The sequence below is a fragment of the Leguminivora glycinivorella genome, chromosome 12, assembly GCF_023078275.1.
Source record: "Leguminivora glycinivorella isolate SPB_JAAS2020 chromosome 12, LegGlyc_1.1, whole genome shotgun sequence".
Classification (NCBI taxonomy): Eukaryota; Metazoa; Arthropoda; class Insecta; order Lepidoptera; family Tortricidae; genus Leguminivora; species Leguminivora glycinivorella.
The window spans coordinates 416389-441783 of record NC_062982.1 but is presented as its reverse complement, the minus strand read 5'-3'; the positions used below and the strand labels follow the sequence as shown (position 1 = coordinate 441783).

Sequence of the window (25395 nt, the reverse complement as noted above, 5' to 3'; positions counted from 1 at the left end):
AATACATACAATAACATATTAGTGCGACAGCTGTAATGGACGTAGAAAGTGCCCTTTCACATGTGAATGAAATATAATGGAAAAGGAAAGTGTGTGGAAACCGCAAGGGCTAACTAATCGAATTGGGACCATAGGTTGCAAAAGTCAAAGAATTAGGATACTCAGAATGTGTAAATAAGTACTCAGAATATTCAGGATTTGACGCACTGTTGCCACCAAAATTGAGTAAGCTATGATGAGCTATCGGCTATAGAAATAAACGAAAGATAGTTCTCCCGTGTAAATAAAAGAGACGCGATGATAGCGCCATCGAGTTATAGTTCGTCTCCGAGCAATGAACTATAAATCGCTTGCTCTCTCTTTTATTCACACGAGAGCGACTATATTTTGCTCGTTTCTATCGCTATAGCTCATAACTTACGCGCTTTTGGTGCACCAGTGCCTGAAACAATATTTGCTAAATATACCTACAGCGGAATTGATAAGGAAATACAATTCCTACAAACCTAGTACACTCTATCATTTATTTTTCGTTGCATTAATAAATTGAAATAAATTTGTGTCATAGAACAGTGAATAATCCGACACCAATAATGACAACATGACAGACATAATTAGTGGAGTACATTAGTTAGTACAAAAACTTACTTAAAATAGTTTAGTAAGAATGAAATTTTCAAAGTGTTAAAAGGATTGAAAATTTCATTCTTACTAAACTATTTTAAGTAGTCTTCAAAGAGTTAAAAGGATTGAAGATACCAAAAAGCTATGTGAAGATAGCTAGAAGACCACCACAAGAATAGAAACCTTCAAAAAATTGTCAGCCGTTGAGGTTTTTGTAAAAGAGGGTAAGTACTTATTTTGATTTTTGACTTTATAATCTTCTGCAGATGTTACGACATCTTCCCACTAAGTAACCGGTCCATTTTTTCCATGTTTAACAATGTTTGCATTATCAAATGAGTGTCCACCGGTTATATATGGTAGGCGTCTTCATGAAACTCGAAATTCGCGTTTTCCGGGATCTAAGGCTACGCTAGATCGATTTTTCACCCCCGAAAACCCCCACATAACAAATTTCAGCGAAATCGTTAGAGCGGTTTCCGAGATCGTCGGTATATATAAATAAATAAATAAATATACAAGAATTGCTCGTTTAAAAGTATAAGATATTGTAGTAAGTATAGTGGCAATTTTATTCTTCGGTACTTTCATTTTATATGGGTTCAAATTCTAGTCGCTTTTCTCATGGGCGAAAATAACCATCATATTACCCATGTATTTACAAATTATGTTAAACTGCAAGCCATTAATTTACACCTCAACGGCCAACCGCCACCAACCGCCACCAACAAGGAACACCTACTTCCAACATAATTATCCATGGACTCCTTCCGCACGATGACCGAGGACATTCTCGTGGCGTACACGATACAGCTGTCGAGGAAGGACGAGTGCGGGGCCACGACGAGGATGGGGGCCTCGCTGCGCGGGGCCTGCTGGCCGCGCACGCTGATCGCCATGCCCCCCGCCAGGTACGACAGCTTGCCGATCAAACATATCAGGGGTTTGAGAGCCCTAGAAACAAACGGGGTACATGTAGTGTGTAATGTGTGGCCGGAAACAGGTGGGCGGGCTGTGGTGCGTTCATGGTTCATTAGCCCAATTCCCTAAAACAAATGGGGAGTCAAGGGTGTAAATGTAAGGTGATGGTCGCCGCGGTAGGAGAGCTTATGGATAAAACATGTCAAGTGTTTGAGAGCCCTAGAAACAAAAATGAGCAGTCAGACGAAGTACAGAGGTCCGCCAGGGGGGCATTTTGCCTATAAAATAAAGGGGTTTGAGAGTCCTATAAATACAGATAGGGAGTTAAAGGGTGTATATTTGTAAATAGTTGTTGCTGAATAAGCTTATGCTTAGTTAAATCTCGAGAGTATCTAGACAAAGTCTTTGAGATTTAGAGAGATTTATTTTGGTCTTAGATTTAGGGCCGGTTGCATCAAACAGTCTGTCACCGTTAAAGCGTTCATTAAATTTTATTGTATGGGAAGTTCCATAGACGTCTGCTGCGGGACGATGATGTGTCTGTCAAATGTGGTTGATACAACTGGCCCTTACTCATAAAAAGCATCAATATAACTATGTACGTACGTAAGGGGTAAGTATAAGTAGATAATAGGTAACTATTAAAATTATTATTGTTTTAATAATCTGAGGATGAGCATAGCAATGTGTTGTGACGTGTGATTTTACAACATTTTTTACTTCATCTCGAAATAAAAGCTGTAATTGATATTCCATCAAAATTTCCAAGTAAAATGATGTTGAGACCGAGTCGTCGAGTCAGTAAAGGCAGGGCAGCGTCAGGGCTTAACCTTAATCCAGGCTCAAGGGTGTCGAGTTCTGACGCTCAAGGCCGTTTGATGCTATTTTAGCCGTTTGACGTGCTAAACAATACCACATACCGATGCGATAGTTTCCATTATAGGCCAGTTCAACATGGTATCATGTCAGCTGTGACTCATCAATTTTTGAAAAGCTGTTTCAATTAGTAAATGCAAGGCGACCTCTGCTGAGCTTAACCTTAATCCAGGGCGAAAGGGTGCCTAGCCTGCCTAGGTTACGGCTTTCCAGGTCACATGAGGCCACTTCCGACCGTTTCACGATTTACAACATGCAAATATTATTTTATATACCTAAAGCAGAATAGTACATTACGATACGAGTGCGGAAAAGAGGAAGTTAGAAACGAGTGACGAACCGAAGGGAGTCGACACGAGTGCGGGCAAAAGCACCATCTGTAGTGTAGGTACTGAAAAAAACATTAGGACATTTTAATATGAGACTTCTAACCCCTTTAATTTTTCGTTACCGATTTTGTCAATTTTAAAAGTTACCCGTATGCATACGCTAATAATTTTTTCCCCTCACTAGCTCGGAAACACGTGTTTTGTCCTTTAATACCAGCGGGTAAAAACGCATTTTATCCACTAGTGGGTAAAGTAGTTTGACCTTGAATAAAGTCAAATTAACTGCTTTAAAATTGATAAAAGTAGGTTAATCTACTAATAAAGATGATTTACCACCTGTGGAACTACTGGAAGCAGTGATAAACGCATTTTTTGCGTTGTACTTTTCTCGCTATAGTGAGGGGAAAAGTTTTGTGTTACACTTGGGTGCAAATGTATGTTACTTCTCGTGTGTTAAAAAACTCGCAAGTTCAGGATTCTATTCAACTATAGAATCCTTTCACTTGCTCGTTTTTCAATTCCACACTCGGCGTTAAAATACAACTTTGCCCCCTTGTATAACAAATAACTATTCCTTGTGCCACAAATAGCTATACGAGCGTGTTCTTAATCCGATAGGCCTAGTTTCATAACGGTCTTAAAATGACGCCAGTCGTCCTAGAAATCTGTAGGCCTAGCTTTCCCTTTTTTGAGGCTTTTTACATAAGGCCCCATTCGAACAATGCTAGACGTCACACCAATACGTTAAGCTATCTATATTTACATTGATAGCTTAACATAGATGAGAATCTTGTCGGTATGAAATCTTGCATCAAATTAATATTCTTCGAATAGGGCTATTATGCTCGGCTTGCCATCAGTTAGCCCGTCTGAACTGAACCACGTGTGCAAGAAGACGAAACTTGATGCAACAACAAAAGTAAGTCATAAATTATAAAAGGCCACGTGTTTTTATGACATTATTACTCTTGATTTACTCCAATAACACACGAATTTAATTCATGCACTTGGGCACTCGTAAGCATGTATGACAGAATAATAAAATAATAATTACCTACCAATTGTTCTTCTTGATGGCAACAATATATTTTGCGATGATTTGAATAAATTAATTTTAATATGGTATAAATCTAGCGTACCATCATAATTTGTTTTTAATTATTTTTTTATTGTACAAAAGAAACACAATTAACAATAAGTAGTCGAGCTTAAAGGCATAAGGCATTCTCTACTATGAAACTTTTAAGTATTTTTTTAATTAGGTAAAAAGCTACACATATTTTTCTTTAATATTAAGTTAAAGTTTACGGCTAATAGCCGTATAATTTCAGGCAATTAACTAGATTTTATAAAAGCGGTAATTTCTTGAAATCCAGCTACGCGTGAATTTTATAATTAAGTAAGTACATTTAATTCGAGATATCATTTCACTCGGGCGCTTTCTTAAATGTACGGAATATTTCGCTTTCCGTATGAGGCCAGACACTTGAAACGAGAAATTTTTTTACACAATCTCTGATCAATAACAAATTTACTATTATTATTTAGAGCCCACTGTCTGTGTCCCACTGCTGGGCAAAGGCCTCGCCAGTCTTCTTCCCGTCATCTCTGTTTAAAACAATACCTGGCACGTCTTTCAAAAAGCGCAGTGGTCTACCGGATCCCCGGTTTGACTCGTGGGGCTCCCACTTTGTGGGTATCTTGGCCCACAAGTCGTCCGGCATTCGACAAATATGGCCAGCTCAGGCTCCGTAGCCGAATGGCATTTCTGCGACGAGAAACGCCACTGAAACGCCGCAGAAATGTAGGGCTTTGTCGTGCCAAAACGCAAGAGCGATAGAGATAGATATCTACGAAAGAGATATTATTGTGAGCGTTTCGTGAGCGTTTGTGCATTCGGCTTCTCACACAGTGCCATTTCAACTTAGTTGCTTTTCGAAATTTTAAAATATAATAATTAAAGACGTGATGGTAACGCTATTGAGTAGGGTATTCTAAAAAGTCATACAATCATGTGATCGCGATGATTTTAAAAAATACCATTTTTCAATTATTAAAATTTTCCCTCGTACCGTGCTTGTACCTAAACCACATTGTGAAGAAATGTAGCGTTAAGTGTTTAAGAAGCAAATTAAAGTTTGCTCACAAGTGCTTTTTAATAATTCATAGCGGCTTTGAGCCGAGCGACTTGCTCAGTTGCCGCCTGCTCGCCTGGCTCTCGGCCAAAATTAAGACTTCACTTCGTTTCAGAGATTTCAAACCGATAGAAAACTTATATGCTTCTTTACATAGTTTGAAAAGCTTATTATTACAATAGATGAAGTCACACGAGAAAGGCTTACTTTACTAATTTTTGGCAGCTATGTTACTAATACTGTATCAGCGCTACGTCTATTCTAAAGGTAGGTCCTATCAGCTGCAAAAATGCACCCCGTGCAGGCGTGCACTTTTCCAGCTGATAGTACCTACAAACCTACATAGTGAAACATAAATTAGATCATAAGCCTAAAGACTTATGGGCAGATATTTAAAACAGTAATATTTATATTTTAGAAATGAATACTCTCTAAAGTCTAGAATTTTAAATCAAGATAAAAACCTGAATATATAACCTAAAAAATCGATTAGTATTACGACTCCGCATATACCTAACGTCCAACCGCTTACAATAACCAAATAACGGAAGCACAGGTATTTGTTTGGTTTTCATATGTGATATTATGAAAGTACATCCGTTTATTAAGACTCCGGTTTTAACGACCAACCGCTTTTTACGACGTAATTTTACACAAAATCCGTCCATCAAGTCCGGTTACAACGACGAGCGACAACGTTTTTACTAGTAAATTGAGGAAACAAAACTATTTCCGCCCCAAGCACGGTCCCCTGTCTCGCCTACAAGTAGCAAGCTGAGATTGTGGCCATGTGACTTTTTGGAGCATTGGTTTTAATAATTTTAACAATTGGTTCGCCTCGGGTCTAATCTTATAAGCTAAATAGAACCCACTTTTTATTTTTCGATTGCGTATAAACTACTTTTACTTGATAAAAAAATCGATTGTTAGTGTTATGTAAATCGAGGTTTAGGGAATGCGACTATTTATTATTACTAATTACGACAGTAATTTGCCGGTGATGAGCAAGCACGCATACTAAAAAATGATATATCTTTAAACAGAAATGAAATTCGTTATGTACGACGACGTCCAGTTAGTACGACGTAATATCAGCGGTCCCTTGGGTGTCGTTATAATCGGACTCTACTGTATATTTTAAATTATATTTTTAAAATAAAGGGAAAATGAAGATCTTGGTTTTCTTACGTTAATTCCTCGTACAGTCAACCAATTGGAACTCTAGGCCACTCTACAACCATGGCAAAATGACAAGCAGTAAGAGATTTCTTACAATCTGATTTATAAGACAAGCAGTAAGAGATTTCTTACAATCTGATTTATAAGACAAGCAGTAAGAGATTTCTTACAATCTGGTTCCAATTGGTTGACTGTACCTCCGCGATATGCTTAGAAAACGCACAACTGACAAATATTTAGTTCTTAAAGTGATTATCTCAGTAAAGTCTCGACAGTTTTAAGCGCCATATATGCAATAGGCACTCAAGTCCTTTATAGCAACTTCTGCATTTTATAAAATTTCCAAAAACCGGCCAAGAGCGTGTCGGGCCACGCTCAGTGTAGGGTTCCGTAGTTTTTCGTATTTTTCTCAAAAACTACTGAACCTATCAAGTTCAAAACAATTTTCCTAGAAAGTCTTTATAAAGTTCTACTTTTGTGATTTTTTTCATATTTTTTAAACATATGGTTCAAAAGTTAGAGGGGGGTGGACGCACTTTTTTTTCCTTTAGGAGCGATTATTTCCGAAACTATTAATATTATCAAAAAACGATCTTAGTAAACCCTTGCTCATTTTTAAATACCTATCCAACAATATATCACACGTTGGGATTGGAATGAAAAAAAATATCAGCCCCCACTTTACATGTAGGGGGTACCCTAATAAAACATTTTTTTCCATTTTTTATTTTTGCACTTTGTTGGCGTGATTGATATACATATTGGTACCAAATTTGAGCTTTCTAGTGCTTACGGTTACTGAGATTATCCGCGGACGGACGGACGGACGGACGGACGGACGGACGGACGGACGGACAGACAGACATGGCGAAACTATAAGGGTTCCTAGTTGACTACGGAACCCTAAAAACTGGATAAAATGATCTTTATCGTGCAAGTAATACCTGCTACGATATCATAAACAACAGAATTCTTGAAGGTATTGGTAATATTATTGCGTTGTACGGTAATTTACTAAAAACCCGCAAAACCGGTTAAAAACCGGTTAACCGGTTATGAAGGTATAGGTTCGGTTATTAACCGGTTTTTAAAGTTAACCGGGTTTTTGCATCCCCTAATTAGTAGGCTTTTATATATTACAAAAGAAGATGTTACGTAACTTAATTGATTATTTATTCAGTTTCGACTTTTGGAAACTTGATTTTTATGTAAAAATATAATAATATGCTAGTAGGCCGGTCAACAACTACTAACTTTTCGTTCAACTAATTTTGCATCATATGCCAGCCTTCTTAATCCACAACTCATCATCATTCCCTTGCCCTTTTCCCTTTATGCGTCGGCGACTCGGCGCAGTAAATCTCCTTCCATTCCTCTATCTGCCGTCATTTCCATACTAATCCCTTTCACTGTCATATCACTCTTCACACAATCCATCCACCTTGACTTAGGCCTTCTACTACCCTTGTATCCAACTATCCATCCACCTTCATTATTTACCACCCGTTTTATAATATTGCTTTCATCCTTCTGCATTACATGGAATAGTTAAGAAATATAGACCTAAGTTTCATAACATAACTGTATACAGTTTTACTGGATATTTTTTGTTACATATAAAATTATATTAACCGTTTGTCATATACCAGTAAATTATGACAATCACAAATACTAAACTCTCAAACGAAATTTTACATAAATAGTGTTAATGAGCTTTTATCACCTTATGAATACGCAGTATGAATTACTCACGCGTTACATGAACTCTGTGGCGGCGTAGAGTCAAATTCGCAGGTTTGATCGATCCGGTTACGTCACCAAACTGGTTCCATCGCAAATAACTGCTTTTAAGTTTAGTTTTTGGATATGATCTCACGTAATATACTTAGCAAAAATCTACACCTATGTGGCTACCATTTTTCAATACGTTACGAAATAGGTTATGATACAAGTGCGGAAAAAAGTGGCGAGTGTTTTAAATAAACGCGAGTTACGAATTTATTTTTCGCACGTGTATAGTACGACATTTTCCAGTACAGATAGCCGTCTGAAGTTTCGACCTGACATGAAATGAACCACTTTGCGTACTAGTGTGGGAAAAAAACACCATCTGGGTACGTAGCCGAATAGCACAAACGCTCACGAAACGAAACGCTCGTAGATATCTATCTCTATCGCTCTCGCATATTGGCGCGACAGACCCAGACTACCTTTCGCGGCGTTTCGTTTTCGTTTCGCGTCGCAGAAATGCCATTCGGCTACGGCACCCGTACTGAAAATAAATAATCTACAGAACGGATTACAACTTCTATTCTCTTTTTAGGGTTCCGTAGTCAACTAGGAACCCTTATAGTTTCGCCATGTCTGTCTGTCCGTCCGTCCGTCCGTCCGTCCGTCCGTCCGTCCGTCCGTCCGCCGCGGATAATCTCAGTAACCGTAAGCACTAGAAAGCTGAAATTTGGTACCAATATGTATATCAATCACGCCAACAAAGTGCAAAAATAAAAAATTGAAAAAAATGTTTTATTAGGGTACCCCCCTACATGTAAAGTGGGGGCTGATATTTTTTTTTTCATTCCAACCCCAATGTGTGATATATTGTTGGATAGGTATTTAAAAATGAATAAGGATTTACTAAGATCGTTTTTTGATAATATTAATATTTTCGGAAATAATCGCTCCTAAAGGGAAAAAAAGTGCGTCCCCCCCCCTCTAACTTTTGAACCATATGTTTAAAAAATATGAAAAAAATCATAAAAGTAGAACTTTATAAAGACTTTCTAGGAAAATTGTTTTGAACTTGATAGGTTCAGTAGTTTTTGAGAAAAATACGAAAAACTACGGAACCCTACACTGAGCGTGGCCCGACACGCTCTTGGCCGGTTTTTTTTTTTTGGAGTGATATTGAACTACAAAAAAGAGTTATGGATATTTCCTTACATATTAGATACGGTCAACTGTATCATAGGAAAAGAGTACATTTCAAATCAATTCACCATGGCAAGATTACCCTTTTTATAATATATCACAAAGCCATATTTTCATGTAGATTTCTATTTCTTATTTTTTGTCATTTCCAAGTCACATAAATTAAACCTGCCGGCGTACCATGCTTCCAATTTTATCACTTATCCATGTGGATAAGACGTCTGTCACTCTCACACTGACATACTTGCCAAAGCGTGACAGAAGTTTTATCCACGTGGATAAGTGATAAAATTAGAAGCATGATACGCCGGCTGGTATAAAAAAGTCTGCAGACAACCAAATTCAAATAATATTGAAACTTTTATTAAGACTGAATTATTTTTAACAACTAAATAGATAAGTAATAGAATCCGAAATCCATTTCGAAGGTTTAACACTTGATATCAAATCATTCAATCGTCGGACATTGCATGACACAGCATTTCTTGAACCCATTCGTTAGTAACTGCAGACCGAGATGCAATTTCGTAGATAATAGCAGAGCGTATGATGATTTTATGAATGAATGTGAACGGTAAAAGCTGCAACAGGCAATGAGAAAAACTAGAGAACAATTTCCTGGTTAGTAGTTATACTATAGATTAAATATAATAAGATCACACCATCCCATACATTAAAATGGGACCGCCTAAGAACGCGCATTCACTACACCACACATAGATGGCGCCACAAAAAAATGTCTTGTAGCTTTCGATTATACTTGTAGATGGCGTTAAGTGTCACTTTTGACTTAGATTTATGGCTCGAAAGTGACACTTAACGCCAATCTACAAATAATCGATGGCAACATGGCATTTTTTTGTGGCGCCATCTATGTGTGGTGTGTGTATGCGCGTTCTTAGGCGTATTTTAATGTATTGATGGTATGATCTTCTTATTAATCTATGCGATTCCCGAAAAGTTTGTACATTTGGATCACGTCTCCATTTTGATAAAAATTGGTGATAGAGTATTGAGCAAGATCCACTAGGTTTCCCAAAATGTCCTAGGTTGTTTGTATGAAACTTTCCTTTTTTGTTACCGAAAATTATAGAAATCTATTTGGGAAACCTAGTGGTTAGGACTCTATATACCTCAAAAGTTATACACCGATCTAAATTACTGTTTTGTTTCGACAAGTTAAGCGGAGTCTTATCTTGTTGATCATTTTCATACAGAAAGTTTTATCAATGTTATCATCAGGTACGGTCACAGTTTATTTATTTACTTTGATGAACCACCATTTTTGATGAATGCAACGTAAAAAATGATTGCGGATAAATATAATTATAAAATAAGTACTAATAGTACTACCTCATAGTACTAACTTTGTTTTAATTTAGTCTGCAACAGTCCAAGCAAATTGGACAACGCGCCAAAACTATCTGTCATCTACTCATTTCCGTATACGTTCCAAATAGAGATATATCCACAGTTTATCTATAAAAGTATCTGTAGTTACTTACAGTCTAAGTACAATGTTACTAATAAATGTTAAAGTACATGTTATGTATCATTAATTGGAATAAAGTTTCTAAGATAGAAACATTTTTCTCCTAGTGCAAATATTCCAGTTCACGTAGTAACGTTGTCATTGAAGAAAGCATTAAAGCCCAGAGCCAGACGGACGCAGTAACCAGGTCGAGAGGTTAGTCTCGACACTAATAAAGACAGGACACAATACCGTTCCGTTAGTGGAGTTGCAGAATCATTGCTGACTTGCGATATGGGAGCAGTTATAAGTGTAGACCAGGTGTCGGCGCGGCGACCGGCGACAGGTAGCTTAACAACAATGTCACAATTACGGGGAGAATTCGGAATTACGAGTAACTACAAATTTAAAAATTCGTCTACCTAATGGAATTAGTAATAGTAGCGTATTTAGTGTGTCTGAGTCGTTAGGTCTCGGGTTTAGACCCTCCTCGACCGAGACATCAACCCTACGTGACGCTGACAGAAAACTGTCCCAACTTGTTCTTTCCCTGTATGATAAATTATTATTACATATCCCCGAATAATGTTATGAAGAAATGTACGCGCTCACTGCACTCGCGTTTGCATTTAACTCAACCCCGATGAGTAGGTATATAGATTCCCTACAAGTTTTTCTTTCTCAATTTCCCCCTTATCCCGTACAACGTTACTGATAAGGTTTTTTACGTATTCCGTTTCCGGGCCCATCTGTATTCTCTGGCAGTTATTTTTACTACCCAAATACATATATAGGTAGCTCTGAAATGAAACGAAACGCAGCTGCAATAAAAAAATCCTGAAAACAAAAAAACAACGCAAACTAAAAACTGCGATATGAAAACGTCGAGCCACAGACAGGAACGGAAACGAAAAATATCTAGAAAATTCAGACGGTATTGAGAGAATTCTACGTTCTGCTTCACCATATGGCGATACATTAAGAATCAAGAGCTAACTAACCTAACCACAAAATTAAAATTTTGAAAAAACCCCCGACCGCGACATAGTGGACCGATTTTCATGAAACATGGCTAAGAACACTCCCGACTAACTCAGCTTTCAAACAAAAAAAAACTAAATCGAAATCGGTTCACCCGTTCGGGAGCTACGGTGCCACAGACAGACACACACACAGACAGACAAACAGACAGACAGACAAACACACAGACAGACGGACAGACAGACACAGTCAAACTTATAACACCCTGTCCTTTTTGCGTCGGGGGTTAAAAAGATGAAATTTGAAAACGAGTGATGACAAATTAAAACACGAACGAAGGGAATATAATTTCATCGAAGTTTGACGTTTCAAATAGCATTTGCAAGGCTATCAAATACGTTGCTAAATTATCTTAGTCCGGGTTTCAATATGTTTACAATAAAATATGGGCGCGTAATTTGAACTGTTTTTAAAACTACATAAAATTGTACTGACCATATGGTGACACGTGGTATGGAGATGGTGGTAAGTATCACCACATGGTCAGTACAATTTTATGTAGTTTTATATCGTATCGTATACCGAAGTAATATATATCAATAGACCTGCCTATTTATTCTAGTTTAAAAGTCTCTACCTAAGTATCTAGTTACATCCATAAGTAGTTTTTACCGTTAAGGTTTACCGTGAAGGGTCTTTCTTGCGGGGTAATTTAAAAAGCCGCCCAAAGTGCTTCGTTTATACGGAACATTTTTCATCTTACCTTACCCCTCAAGAAAAACTCAGAAAGATACGAGTACATATTAAGATCAATGATGACTAATAACTTTGTCCTCTCGACAATGACAACAATTACACAATATCAAGTGTCATCATTGCAAAAAGAAAGTTGTTCAATGTGACATTCAGTTTTTTTAAATAAAACTACATCGACTAAACTATCAATAAAATATTATAACAATCAAACTATTCAATGCAAATTGCTTATCAATTTAGCAAAAAAAGAACATAATAGCACAAAAAGTAGCAAAAATAGCAACATTAGTATCTAAACCATGCAAAAAATGAAACTAAACAAAACAATGAAAAACACAAACAAGACTAGACTAGGTCCTAAGTCTGCCTAGCATTTGCAGTGACAAAATGTGACAATGTCATCTTGAATGTCAATTGTTGATGAAAAATTTAAGTTCACATTTTGTACTTTTCAAATTGCATCGATGCAAAGTTAAATTAGATGGACTCTAGCGATCGCGAATAAAAAAAATGTTATCTTGAAGCCTCTAAATAGATCTTGGCTAAACTTTAAAGCCCCCCATTCACGGTACGATATATCTGTACGATCCGTTGCAACAGATTAATCGAAACGACCGATCGACAGTGTATGTCAACATCGTTAACGAATTCAAATCGCAACAAAATCCCGTGCAATCGAAAGTGTGTGGCCCCTTGCGACCACCGATTCTATTTTTATCTCATAAGTCATACTTACCTACTGATTTTATTATTCCGTCTCGTGCGAGTAACAGGGGCGGGGGCGGGGCAGGAGGTACGAGGGGAGGTTCAAATATTCGCGGAATGAAGTATTTGCAAATTAAATAAAACAACATAAGTATTTTTCCTTTTCTATATAATTACCTTCGAGCTTAATACATTTATCAGATCGACTAATTAATTTATGTAAACCGTCAAAAAAATATTTTTTATCTTTGCCCTCAAAATGAGCCGAAATTGCCTCCTTCACTTCTTCATCGTCACAAAATTTTTTTCCTCGCAGTTCTTTTTTTAAATTTGGGAACAAATAATAATCGCTGGGGGCCAGATCCGGGCTGTAGGGTGGGTGGACCAGCGATTCGAAGCCGCACCTGTTAAGAGCAGCAGTCGCAACATGCCTCACAACTCGTTGTTGCATCTGCTGCGGTTTGAGCGTTCTTGGTACCCACCTAGCACTCACTTTTGTCATGCCAAGATGGTCATGCAGGATCCTCAAACTTATTGTATCTGATACACCAACTAATGCAGCTAATTGTTACTTTTTGAGTCGAGCGTCTTCTAGTACGAGTTTTTCAACTTTTTGAATGATTTCCGACGATGTGGCTTCAATTGGCCGTCCTGGGCGAGGGTCGTCTTCAATTGACTCTCGGCCATGTTTGAAGAGGCCATGCCATTTGTAAATCATGGTTTTAGCAGGGCACTGATCCCCGTAGACGTCTTTCATTTCAACCATTATAAGTTGCGGATGTTTTCCTTGCTTCGTTAGAAATTTTATCACGGCACGATATTCAATTTGCTCCATAGTCGCGAGTTTATTCCGAAATAATTTGTTTGAAAGGGGAAATCTTTAAAACAAATGACAGTTTGGAATTGACATTTATATATTTTTTTTCTTAAAGAGTTCCCATACCAAACGAGCAAAGAGGTTTTGTATTTTTTTACCTCCTTGTACTTCATTCCGCGAATATATGTACCTCCCCTCGTATCGTTACGATTCGTTCACGATATCTGTCCGATCGATCGAAGCGATGAATCGTACCGTGAATGTGGGGCTTAAAGAATTCTGGGCGAATCAACTTTTTGACCGACACAAGTCTGTCCGCACATTCCTGACATAGTTGTAAAATTACACACTCAAATAATGAACTTTATGGGTATTTTTCAATTTATCCTGTATATTAAAACATAACCCTAACTGTTAGATCCAATAAACTGAAACTTTGTTCATTAGAAATTCGATATCTTGGTAACTCCAGAGACATTTTGAGTAACGCCAGAGACACTAAAAATGTCGGTAAAAATGTGGATTCGCCCTTCTACCAGAATTAAATGCTTTGTTCAATCAGCGCTATACACTACGATTAGAGATTCACTTTCTCTATGATCTTGTCAGAGCTCGAGGCATGCGCAAATAGACCGGCGCAGGAGTGGATTGAGACGGCGACCGTATGTCACAATATTTGTGCGGTTAATACAAATATTGAGGTAAGATGCGGAAACTAGGCATGCAGTGTATGATGATATTGATGATTGTTGTGGTAACTTACAGTCACCAGCAATATCTTTGCAGGTGCAAATTTTAATTTAATGTAGGTATAATTTACTCTGTGGTAATATATCCGCTCCATCGATATTTTTTAAACCCATCAGTAATTATAATTTGTTAAAGATGGCACTGAGAAAAGTATACCTATCAGTCCTGAAAAAAGCACAAAAGCTAGGTAAAACAAAAATAACAGCAAACTTTAAAAAAAACTCAAGTCAAAAATAGACACAAGCCAGGTCATAAAACAAGAACAAACACAACAAAAATAACGAGACACACTTCCAAGGACTGAATGTTAAAAACTGAAGAGAGCGCTGTGGTGTGGATCGGCATCAGAGTCACAGAGGCTTTAAGGACATTATAAAATATGCGTCTAAGCTTACGGATCAAACTGGTTGACTGACATAAAAACACACGTAAAAAACGCAAGCTCTACTAAGCATGTAGTGGGGTACCCTAATAAAACATTTTTTTCCATTTTTTATTTTGCACTTTGTTGGTGTGATTGATATTTCAGCTTTTATAGTGCTTACGGTTACTGAGATTATCCGCGGACGGACGGACGGACGGACGGACGGACGGACGGACGGACGGACTGGACAGACAGACAGGGCGAAACTATAAGGGTTCCTAGTTGACTACGGAACCCTAAAAATGCTCATAATATGCAGCGCCATCGGCATCACAGTCACAGAGGCTTTAAGGACTTTATAAATATGCGTCTAAAACAAACTAGTGATATCTTCCTGTAAACAGCGACCATGCGGCAACGTACACAAGCTACGCAACAAACACGACAGCAACACTACAACATACGTCCAATGAACGGCAGCCTTGCAGGATCCGCCTTAGCGACCACGCTCAGCGCGCCAACACACACGATAGCGATGGCGTCACAGAAGCTGGAGAAGCCATGATGATCACAGCCTCTGTCTTTTATCTTCCTCATGATGATCTTACATTTTGATTTTTAAATTGTAGTCAACATAAAGACAAGTAAAAGAAAACGCAATCCAGGCAAAACAAAACGAACGAATGATATAGGTATTCTTGGAAACAGTGACAATGCGACACAAACACAACAGCAACACTACAACATACGTCCAATGAACGACAGCCTTGCAGTATCCGCCTTAGCGGCCACGCTCGGCGCGCCAAGACACACGATAGCGATGGCGTCAAAGAAGCTAGAGTGTGGGCCATGACGACCACTGAGACTTCTTTGGCCATCTATCTTGCTTATGTACTTCTAATCTTACATTTTGACTGTATTTTGAATCGAACTGGTTGACTAATATAAAGACAAAAAAAATGCAAGCCAGGCAAAACAAAACAAACTAATGATATATTTTTGTAAACAGTGACAATGCGACACAAACACAACAGCAACACTACAACATACGTCCAATGAACGGCAGCCTTGCAGTATCCGCCTTAGCGACCACGCTCGGCGCGCCAAGACACACGATAGCGATGGCGTCAAAGAAGCTGGAATGTGGCGCCATGACGACCACTGGCGCCTCGCGGTGGTCGCTGGGCGCGTGCTTGGCGCCCAGGATCTTGACGCGATGGAAACCGGCGATCACCACCACCAACCGCATCAGGGAGAGGATGGAAAAGCGGAGCTTGCTGAAAAGTTAAGTCAGTTTAGGAACTTGACAACTTCTCAAAATGAAAAATTTTGTTATCAAAGTCTCTTTTAGCCCTTTCAATGCCACGTCTATTTTGTGCGTATGTAAATCTTTTCAAACTGCATATGAATTGGTTAGGCAGTGAAAGGGGAATGATCCTAGGATGTAGGTAATTTAGTTCCACAATGATTGCTACGACAGACTATAATATTTGAAACCATAATATTATTAGGACCAATCGTTTGTTTCATCGTCCAGTTAGAGGATTAAAATTATTTGCTTGTTGATAAACATCACAACTTAATTTACAAAACAAGTTTTCATTTGGCTGCATAATCTTATGAGTGATGTTAAATAGTGAATGAAATGAAGTATCTACTCATTTCAGTACCGTGAATTTTCCGACTTTTCCGATTTTTTAAATCAAATGGAGAATCTGCTTCATTTAATCTAACCATAAGATATTGATGTAATCAATAAAATCAGGTTTATTTTTACACGCAAGTGCAACTTCGTAGGTAGGTACTTTTAGTGTAAGAAACAGTCGACGGAATGAGGCATACCTCTGCTAATAAATGTTATTAGCAAAGTAATGATCTAGATTTTTATTAGATATAAAACGCTGCAAGCACCTAAAGAAATAATAACAGAATCACAAAATTCTAATGTTTTGCATTCCAGTTAAAGTAAGGAAGCACGTGTATGTCATAAAAGCATCATATTATCAATATAATTATCCCAAACTTGTTTCTCGTTGATTGAGCGGTTCTCTATCAAAGCAGAGCATTGATGGGCGACCTTAATCGGGCATTGGAAAGTCTTGAGGTCAATATCATCCCAGAGGCTACTTATTATTAAGTAAATTACTACCTGTACTAAACGCTGGATAGTTCGGCTTTATTGATTTACTGCCTACGATGAAATTGATAGGGCAGGTTAAGTGGGAAATAATAGCTATCGTAAAAGGAAAGGCTTCTTTGGCCTAATAATCTACATCGTATAATATTGGTTTAATAGACCGCTCAGCCATTGGAATATCATATTCATTGTTAAAACAATTACATACTAGAATCAAAAATTATGGATTCAGGTTCACATTCATTTGTTTATCCACGGTAAAAAAAAATGAAAAAAATTGTGTGTTCTCCGCTCCGCGATTTTTATGCTTACAAGTGTTCTAAAACATTCAAAACTCGGGACAATGGATCTGGCTTAGTTCTTTGTTATGTAAATAATGCATTTTTTGTTAAATGAAGCAAACAAACCATCGCTCTTGTTTTGGCATGTCTGGGATTTGAAACAAACAGTGCTTTACCGTTCACTTAAACGTTGTCGGATTCAAAACATCTTGAATTTTGCATTAAGTTCGCATTTTGACATCATTAGCATTACTCTATCAATGACGGGCTTTCACAGGATTTTTTATTTAAGAGTCAGACCTTATTTTTGCACTCGCAGCGATTTTGATATCATATCATATTATTTTAGACTGTGCAATTAAAAATACTTCTATGAAATTATGACTTTTACTTGGCCACAGTTTAGTACAAATCTACAAATTGAAACAATTACACTTTATATGAAACTATCTCCAAGTCCTCGTTCATATTATTTACATACACCCTGTTTTTATTGAATTCCGTTAACTTTAAGGGATGATTCTTTAGTTCAAATACAATCAATTTCTCTAAGAAACTAGCCTCTTAACTCATACGGTTATCGAATTATTTAAAAAAAATTAAGTACCTACTGAACACGTGTGTGGCATCCCTTACCAGTTCCTAATGTTATTTGTTTTGGCATGTGCTGTCAAACACTTGACAATGACTTTAATGTTAATGATTAAGGTCCTCTCACACTAATTAATCTATTTATTATGTATGGAAACGAAAAAAAATTGTTTTTTTTTTCGAATTTAACAAAAAGCTATATACAGGTTGGTTCCTGATGATGAACCTAACTGCGCGCCTGCGTGTTGAATTTAACGAAAAAAAAACTATGTAGGTATAGGCCTGTTTGGTGACGTGTAAAAAAAAATCATCACCCCCTTTTCCCCAAGTGGGTATCGTATTAACTCTTAATTGCTAAAAGTTTACGCATGCTTTTGAAACCTCAAGCAGTTTCATACCCCTTTGCCTACCCCTTTTAAGAATACGATATCCGTGATTTTCCATGTACCCATGCCTGGTATGTATGTTCAAAACAGAAGATTTCGACATACTATGCAATATGTATTTGTATATGGACTACATGGATCAAAGAATCGATTTCGACATACTATGCAATTTATTACTAGCAATCGTGTGGTATACAGAGCGACGTTTGACAAGATGTCGCACAATCGTGAGAGACTATATTTATTGTAGTCGCAAATGGCTTTGTGGCCACGCAAGGTCTCACACGTTTCTAATTTAGCTAAAGCTATATAAGAGAAGTACTGGTTCCATACAACTGTATGAGCTGTCAATATATTGTAGTTTTTATTAACGTGAATTAACCGAGTTCCTATTCAGAAGATCTAATTTGAGTAATTTCCCATTTTGTTTGCAGAACTTAACCTATGTTTTAATTACTGCATCAGTGGCAAACAAACATACAGCGCGCCATGATAGTAGACTTAAAAACAAATGATAGTAATGATGAGTAACAGAAAAAGTACGGGGCCGTGTCGTATAAAAAGTTTATTTTTTTCAATCAATCAAAGAGTTAAAGAACTGACACAGGACAAGATATAAAAAAATAAAAAGCTGGAAAATACTCCACCGACAAGAGATTACCTACCTCTCAAGTTTATGACGATGATAGTAATGATACAGTATTTTATATTACGCATTGTTAATATTATTGTTAGGCTCTTTGACCTTTCATAAATAATCATAATCATTATTGGAATCAAGGCGACGAATACAGGGTAAATAAACATTCACTCATCGCCATTAAACAACATACAGGAAGTTTAAAAATACCTTCCAATTGCGTACATACATAAAACATTCTGTTATATGGCACGCGCTTTGATGCGCCGAACGATAAAAGACCTCGGCCTCTAGCCAAGAATACAATATTTAACGCTGACTGCTTTTCATCAGGCGGACCCTATACCTGTTTGCCACCGACGTGGCATTAAATGATGCGTGATTTGCGTGAATGAGTGATTTTGAGGAAGATTTAGGTGTATCGCGATTTCGTTTTCTTTCAACCCCATAATTGCAATAAGAGTGGCAATAAAACGGGCAGTTTCATGAGCTCTGCCAACCCCTTTTAAGGAATACAGTCGTGGGAATACAGTAGTATTGTGTAATCCGTGTTAATCCGAGGCGCGGAGCCATCAAATAAAATACGATAGAATATTAAAAATGTTGGTAATTAAATATATTTTGCGCAAATTTTGTGCAAATCTACCGTAGGCTTTCAATAGTTTATAATTACATACCTATTCAAATGTCAGAGGTCAAAATACCGCTAACTTGAAATAATTTTATCTCTCCAATAATATTAATTAATCACAATTTCTAGCACACAATCTTGCGTGTAATATTAAATATAACATTTGTAGATACACGTCCTAAATAGGCCTCTAAACTACACTACTATGTTATTATCCCGTTCATTATAAGTATAGTTATTTCCACCTGTCATTCACACCTCATTAAATTGTGAAAGCGTCCGTTATGGTGAATTATTTTCTTATGTCAGCTTAAAACATTGAAACCACCAAATTACAGCATTGATCAACAGATCAAAATAAATTATCTTTTTTTTAGGCATAATTTTAATAAATCATTGTAACATGGTCCATAGATATGCCTACAATTCATCATTGCAAATTTAATTTCGATGACCCAAAAATAAAACCAGATTGGGACAAACAAGGGAAACCAGGCAGGCAAGCATGGTCGCGTGATAAACGATATAAAGTCAGGCGAGTCAGGCCGTCCTTGACTCATTATTGGTAAGTGCGATAGGGACGCACAGATGCGATAAAGTTTATCCAACTAGTGCGCTACGCCCGCAGGGAATGAAACTAAAATAGAGTTCGTTAATAAATATAATATACAGGGTGTCCCACGGCTACGCCACATGGAGGGAAAGTACCTTAAATTATTTTATTTATTTTATTTTATTTTATTTTATTCGGAAAACCAACAGCTTAAATATCTAAAACTAAGTTAGCAAAAATGCGTATCTGAAAAGCCAATTACAGGTTTCCACAGATAGTCGACTAGCACAAAACAATCAGAGATTAATGAGATAGCAGCGTCAGGACATGCCACGGAAAAATAATGAGGTATTGATTTGATACATATTAAACTTATTAAAAACGAGATCTACCTTAATCTTCTGCTGGCGGGGGAGCAAAGAAACTAGATACTATAAGGTTCTTTACTAATGCGGGTTTCATTAGGTGCAGATCCAAATGATCATTGTTATGACACAGCTCATTCATCGACCTCGCTGCTCGGATAAAGTATGAATTTTTACGATAGTTGGTTTTGGTCGGTGGAAGAGACAAAGGTCGGTAATGTCTAGAGGTAACAGCTCTAAGGGACCCGATAATTGATATTTTTAACCAGTTCCGGGCTATCAACAGACCCGGTCATGATTTTAGTTAAATATACTAAATCAGTAACTTTTCTTCTCAAATCTAAGGGGAGAAAATGATGTCTTATGCACCTATCACGATAACATAAGTCAGTAGTCTTAGTTTTGTATTGTAAGAATTTTCTTTGTATAGACTCAATGCGCTTAATATAGATGTCGTAACATGGATTCCACACAACGGATGCATACTCGAGGATTGATCGCACAAATGAACAATATAAAACTTTAATAGGTTTTACATTATTAAATTTAGATGTTGACCTCATAATAAAGCCTAGAGACCTGGAAGCTTTCTTTACTATTTTATCTATATGTATATCAAATAATCAGTTTTGGGTCTTGATAAAGGCCTAAGTCCCTATTATCATAGATTTTATTTTTAAAACATAGTAAAACTATTTAGTTTTGATATTTTTTTTACATTTCATGAATCTTCCACACAAGTTTTCTTATTCCATTAACTTATACTAAAATTGCATTTCGATATTTTCGATGCACTTTAGTAATTATCGATCGAAGTGACAGCTGCACCAGATAAAAGTTCTTATTGGTTACTTTCTCTCTTACCCAAGTGAGAGATGTATTCCGTACTCGAGTTTCGCAAATGTGAAAATTGGAGCAATACGAGAACGAACTGGTTTTGGTTCGTGTTATAATTGTGTGTTATTTTAAAATTGTTAAGTAACATTACTAAAATTGTCGAAAAATTATGACTTCATTTTATACAGGTATACGACCATATAAGTAAGATGAAATGTGACGACTGGCCTAGCGCGTAGCGACCCTGCCTGCTAAGCCGCAGTCATGGGTTCGAATCCCATGCAGTAAGGGCATTTATTTGTGTGATGAACAGACATTTGGTTCATGCGCGGATCCAGGTCATGGGGGTCAACGTAGGCTCCGGGGAGGGGGGGGGTCATGGTCTTGACCCCCCCCCCTCCCCGGAGCCTAAGTTGGCCATACAAATAGACCACGTGACCCCCCCCTGGGGCCCGGGCCTTTACCACGTGACACCGCCCCCCCCCGGGGGCGTGAAGCTGGATCCGCGCTTCATATTAGGTCCTGAGTCATGGATATTTTCTTTGTATATATTATCCTATATGTATAAGATAGGCTTCCATATGAAGCGAATTATTAGGCAGCGTTCCCACTTAAGCGTCGCGTGTCTCGGGGCGCGCAACGGACGTCCGCGCCACGCCGCCTGAATGTAATTCAAAAAACGTCTCCTCAATACATTTTGTATAGGAAGGACGTAAGACGCGCCCCAGGCGGCGTGGCGCCGTCCGTTGCGCGCCCCGAGACACGCGACGCTTAAGTGGGAACGCTGCGTATGTTCATTGAGCTAGGCAATGTTTACTTACTCCACTGTCACCAATAATTGGTACGTGTAAACAAGGCAACGGTACTCACTGTAAGTAGTGAAAACCAGATAGAAAAGACTAGTAAAGAGGACAAACTGTCAGTTTCAACACAGCTGTACGAACGGTACAAATGATAATGATTATTTAGACTCATTTGCACCTCTAAAGTAATTTTAGACTCTTTTTGTATTTGTACTTTTTATATTTAGTGTAGTTCTTAGTTGTAATTCGACATTTAAAGCCTTACATCTCTAATTAATTGTAGTAGAATACTTTAGTTAGAATTTAGAATTAGTAGTATCAATTTTAATTTCAATTCAATTTTAAATCTTTTCTAAATATGTACATGTAACGTGTAAAAGTGGCCCTGTGGCCTATTTGCTGAATAAATATTTTGATTTCGGTAGGTAGGGGTGGCAACCTAAGGTTGTTATACTATGTAAAAGTGTTGCTACTTAATTGCACTGCTCAAATCGTGGTAATATGTTACCAGTTAATTGTCTCATATGTCTGGTAATGTGTGTGGGTAGTCAGTGGCCAGTCCTATCCATTTACATGTCTCTGACGGACATTAAAGTCGCATTGACCCCCTTGTGTGGCTACTTTACTTTGTTCTGACGTTTTTGTATAATTTGCTATTATATGCCGCTACGATACTATTTCCGGATTTTTTTGTCTCGTTTGGTTAGTGGTTACATAACCTTTTGGGTTGCTAGGCACTTATCTAGATTACGGTACTACTTGATTGAAAAAAAAAATCTGACTTAATACTCTATATGACATAATACTCTATATTGACGACCGGTCTGGCGCAGTCGGTAGTGACCCTGCCTGCTACGCCGCGGTCCCGGGTTCGAATCCCGGTAAGGGCATTTATTTGTGTGATGAGCACAGATATTTGTTCCTGAGTCATGGATGTTTTCTATGTATATAAGTATTTACATATTATGTATATCGTTGTCTGAGTACCCACAACACAAGCCTTCTTGAGCTTACCGTGGGCCTCAGTCAATCTGTGTAAGAATGTCTTATAACATTTATTTATTATTTTATTTATTATACAAGGATCTTGCACGTCAAGTACAGTGCAGTGCATAGTTAAGTACCGCCTGCCCTTGTGTTCCAATGTCTATGCAGGTGGGTCAGCTAACTCTGTTGACTCTACGTAAACCTATTTAAACCTACGAGATGCCAATGTGGGCGAGCGTATATGAGGTGTACACGCCCATATTGTCGGTACTAATAACTGTATTTAAATGTACTAGAGTACGGTTATGACTGTTATGAGTTATCTAAACCATAATGATGTATTGCTAAGTAATATAATTATATGAACATTTTACTGGTGGGAGTCGTATTTAATTTACAAGTTGATTTCATTTTGATTACAGTCTCAACAATTCATAAGTGAAACAAGCATTTTAGTCATTATAGTCTGAGTCATGGATGTTTTCTATGTATATAAGTATTTATATATTATATATATCGTTGTCTGAGTACCCACAACACAAGCCTTCTTGAGCTTACCGTGGGCCTCACCGCCTCAGTCAATCTGTGTAAGAATGTCCTATAATTTATTTATTTAGCTTTTCATTGCCTTCTTGAGCTTTCTGTTCCTAAATATGTTTCAAGTCGTAACATATATATGTATACAAAAACTCACGCCCGTATGTGTCAAAAGAAATTGTTAATTTGAATTTTCTTTTGGGTACACCACACTTTGGCTAGGCCTGTCTCGTGGATTCAGTTTCCATTTCGTAATTTCATTTAGATAGGCAGCACATTGTGATATACACATATTATCAGTGACAGGTTTGTCAAGTTGCTAGCCCATCGCCCACACGAAAATTACACGCTATTCTATTCTAATTGAATCGATATCCCTCAGTCCTCAGTCATACGACACCCACGGGAGGAAAAGGGGGTGGTGAAATTCTGAACTCGTCACAACAGGTATAATATATGAAGGTGTGGTGTGACTAAATAAAACCCTTTCTTTACCCTATTTTAGTGTCCCTCTGCAGGGCAAATAGGTGTTCTGCACTCTACCATATATTGGGACTACCACATTTTTTTTTACTTTAGGTAAAATCACTTTAGAGCATCATTGGTGGTCAACGGGTTACTGAGGAAAAATTACAATGTGTGTGTTCCATTAGACGCGATATAATCCGTTTAGGTAAAATTTTGTAATTATCTTGTATGTTAGTATGTTACCCATCGTCAATTCACGGACGCTTGCGTATCGTACAAAGATAATTACTGTATCTCATCAAAAGATAATAATCAATGTTTGATGCTTTCTAATGACGAGTAAAATAGGCAGGGCAACAATATAATGAACACATCCAGCCTTTGGTTTTTGCGCGGCAAATGAGACGTGGAATAAGAAGCGCTGGTAGCCTAGCGGTAAGTGCGTGCGACTTTCGTTCCGGAGGTCGCGGGTTCAAACCCCGGCTCGCACCAATGAGTTTTTCGGAACTTATGTGCGAAATTTCATTTGATATTTGCCAATCGCTTATCGGTGAAGGAAAACATCGTGAGGAAACCGGACTAATTCCAATAAGGTCTAGTTTACCCTTCGGGTTGGAAGGTCAGATGGCAGTCGCTTTCGTAAAACTAGTGCTTACGCCAAATCTTGGGATTAGTTGTCAAAGCGGACCCCAGGCTCCCATGAGCCGTGGCAAATGCCGGGATAACGCAAGGAGGATGATGATGATGAAATGAGACGTGGAATGGGTTGATTGTTTATTGACGCTTGATATCGATCTTAATGTATGTACGTCTACCTATTCATACTAATAAAAATATATCTTCAGTCATTACATTCACAGGAGGTAGGGCATAGCGAATGATATTCCGCTTTGTGTGGTAGGGCACAGCACAGCGGATATCGTCTCGCTCGAATCTAGAGCAGAGCCCAACTGGGGTAGTACCTCCGCCTTACAGAAGACCACAGCCAAATAGCACTAGACCCTACTCATAGTGTTGTGTTCCTGTCGGTGAGTAAGGCTGCCAGAGCTCAACGGGGGTGCGGTGTGCTGATGACGGGAGGACTTACGGAACTAACTTGTTCCGTTTATTGTCCTTTGAGTCGTCGGCAACCCGAACCCTCCTTGGAGCTTGTGCACTCCTTTTTGCTGTGTACTTAACACAGCAAAAGGACAAGTTTCTAATGGGGTGGCAACGCGCATGTGACACTGTTTGAGTTGCAGGCGTCCATAGGTTACGGTGACCGCTTTACATCAGGCGGGCCGTATACTTGTTTGCCACCGACGTAGTATAAAAAAAAAAAAAAAAAAACATTCTAATTGTGC

At 38.0% G+C, this 25395-nt stretch overlaps 1 protein-coding gene across 2 annotated transcripts in view; it reads right to left on the bottom strand.

The window, feature by feature from the left end:
• The window catches only part of LOC125231794 (lysophosphatidylcholine acyltransferase), a 57429-nt gene that overhangs the window by 23899 nt on the left and 8135 nt on the right, over nt 1–25395 (bottom strand). Inside the window, exon 3 of one of the 2 annotated variants that reach the window (XM_048137373.1) lies at nt 15887–16113. In XM_048137373.1, coding sequence (XP_047993330.1) covers nt 15887–16113 — 227 coding nt within the window. Of the gene's footprint in view, nt 1–1366; nt 1579–15886; nt 16114–25395 lie in introns of both variants that reach the window. The other variant, XM_048137374.1, reaches the window with a different exon arrangement.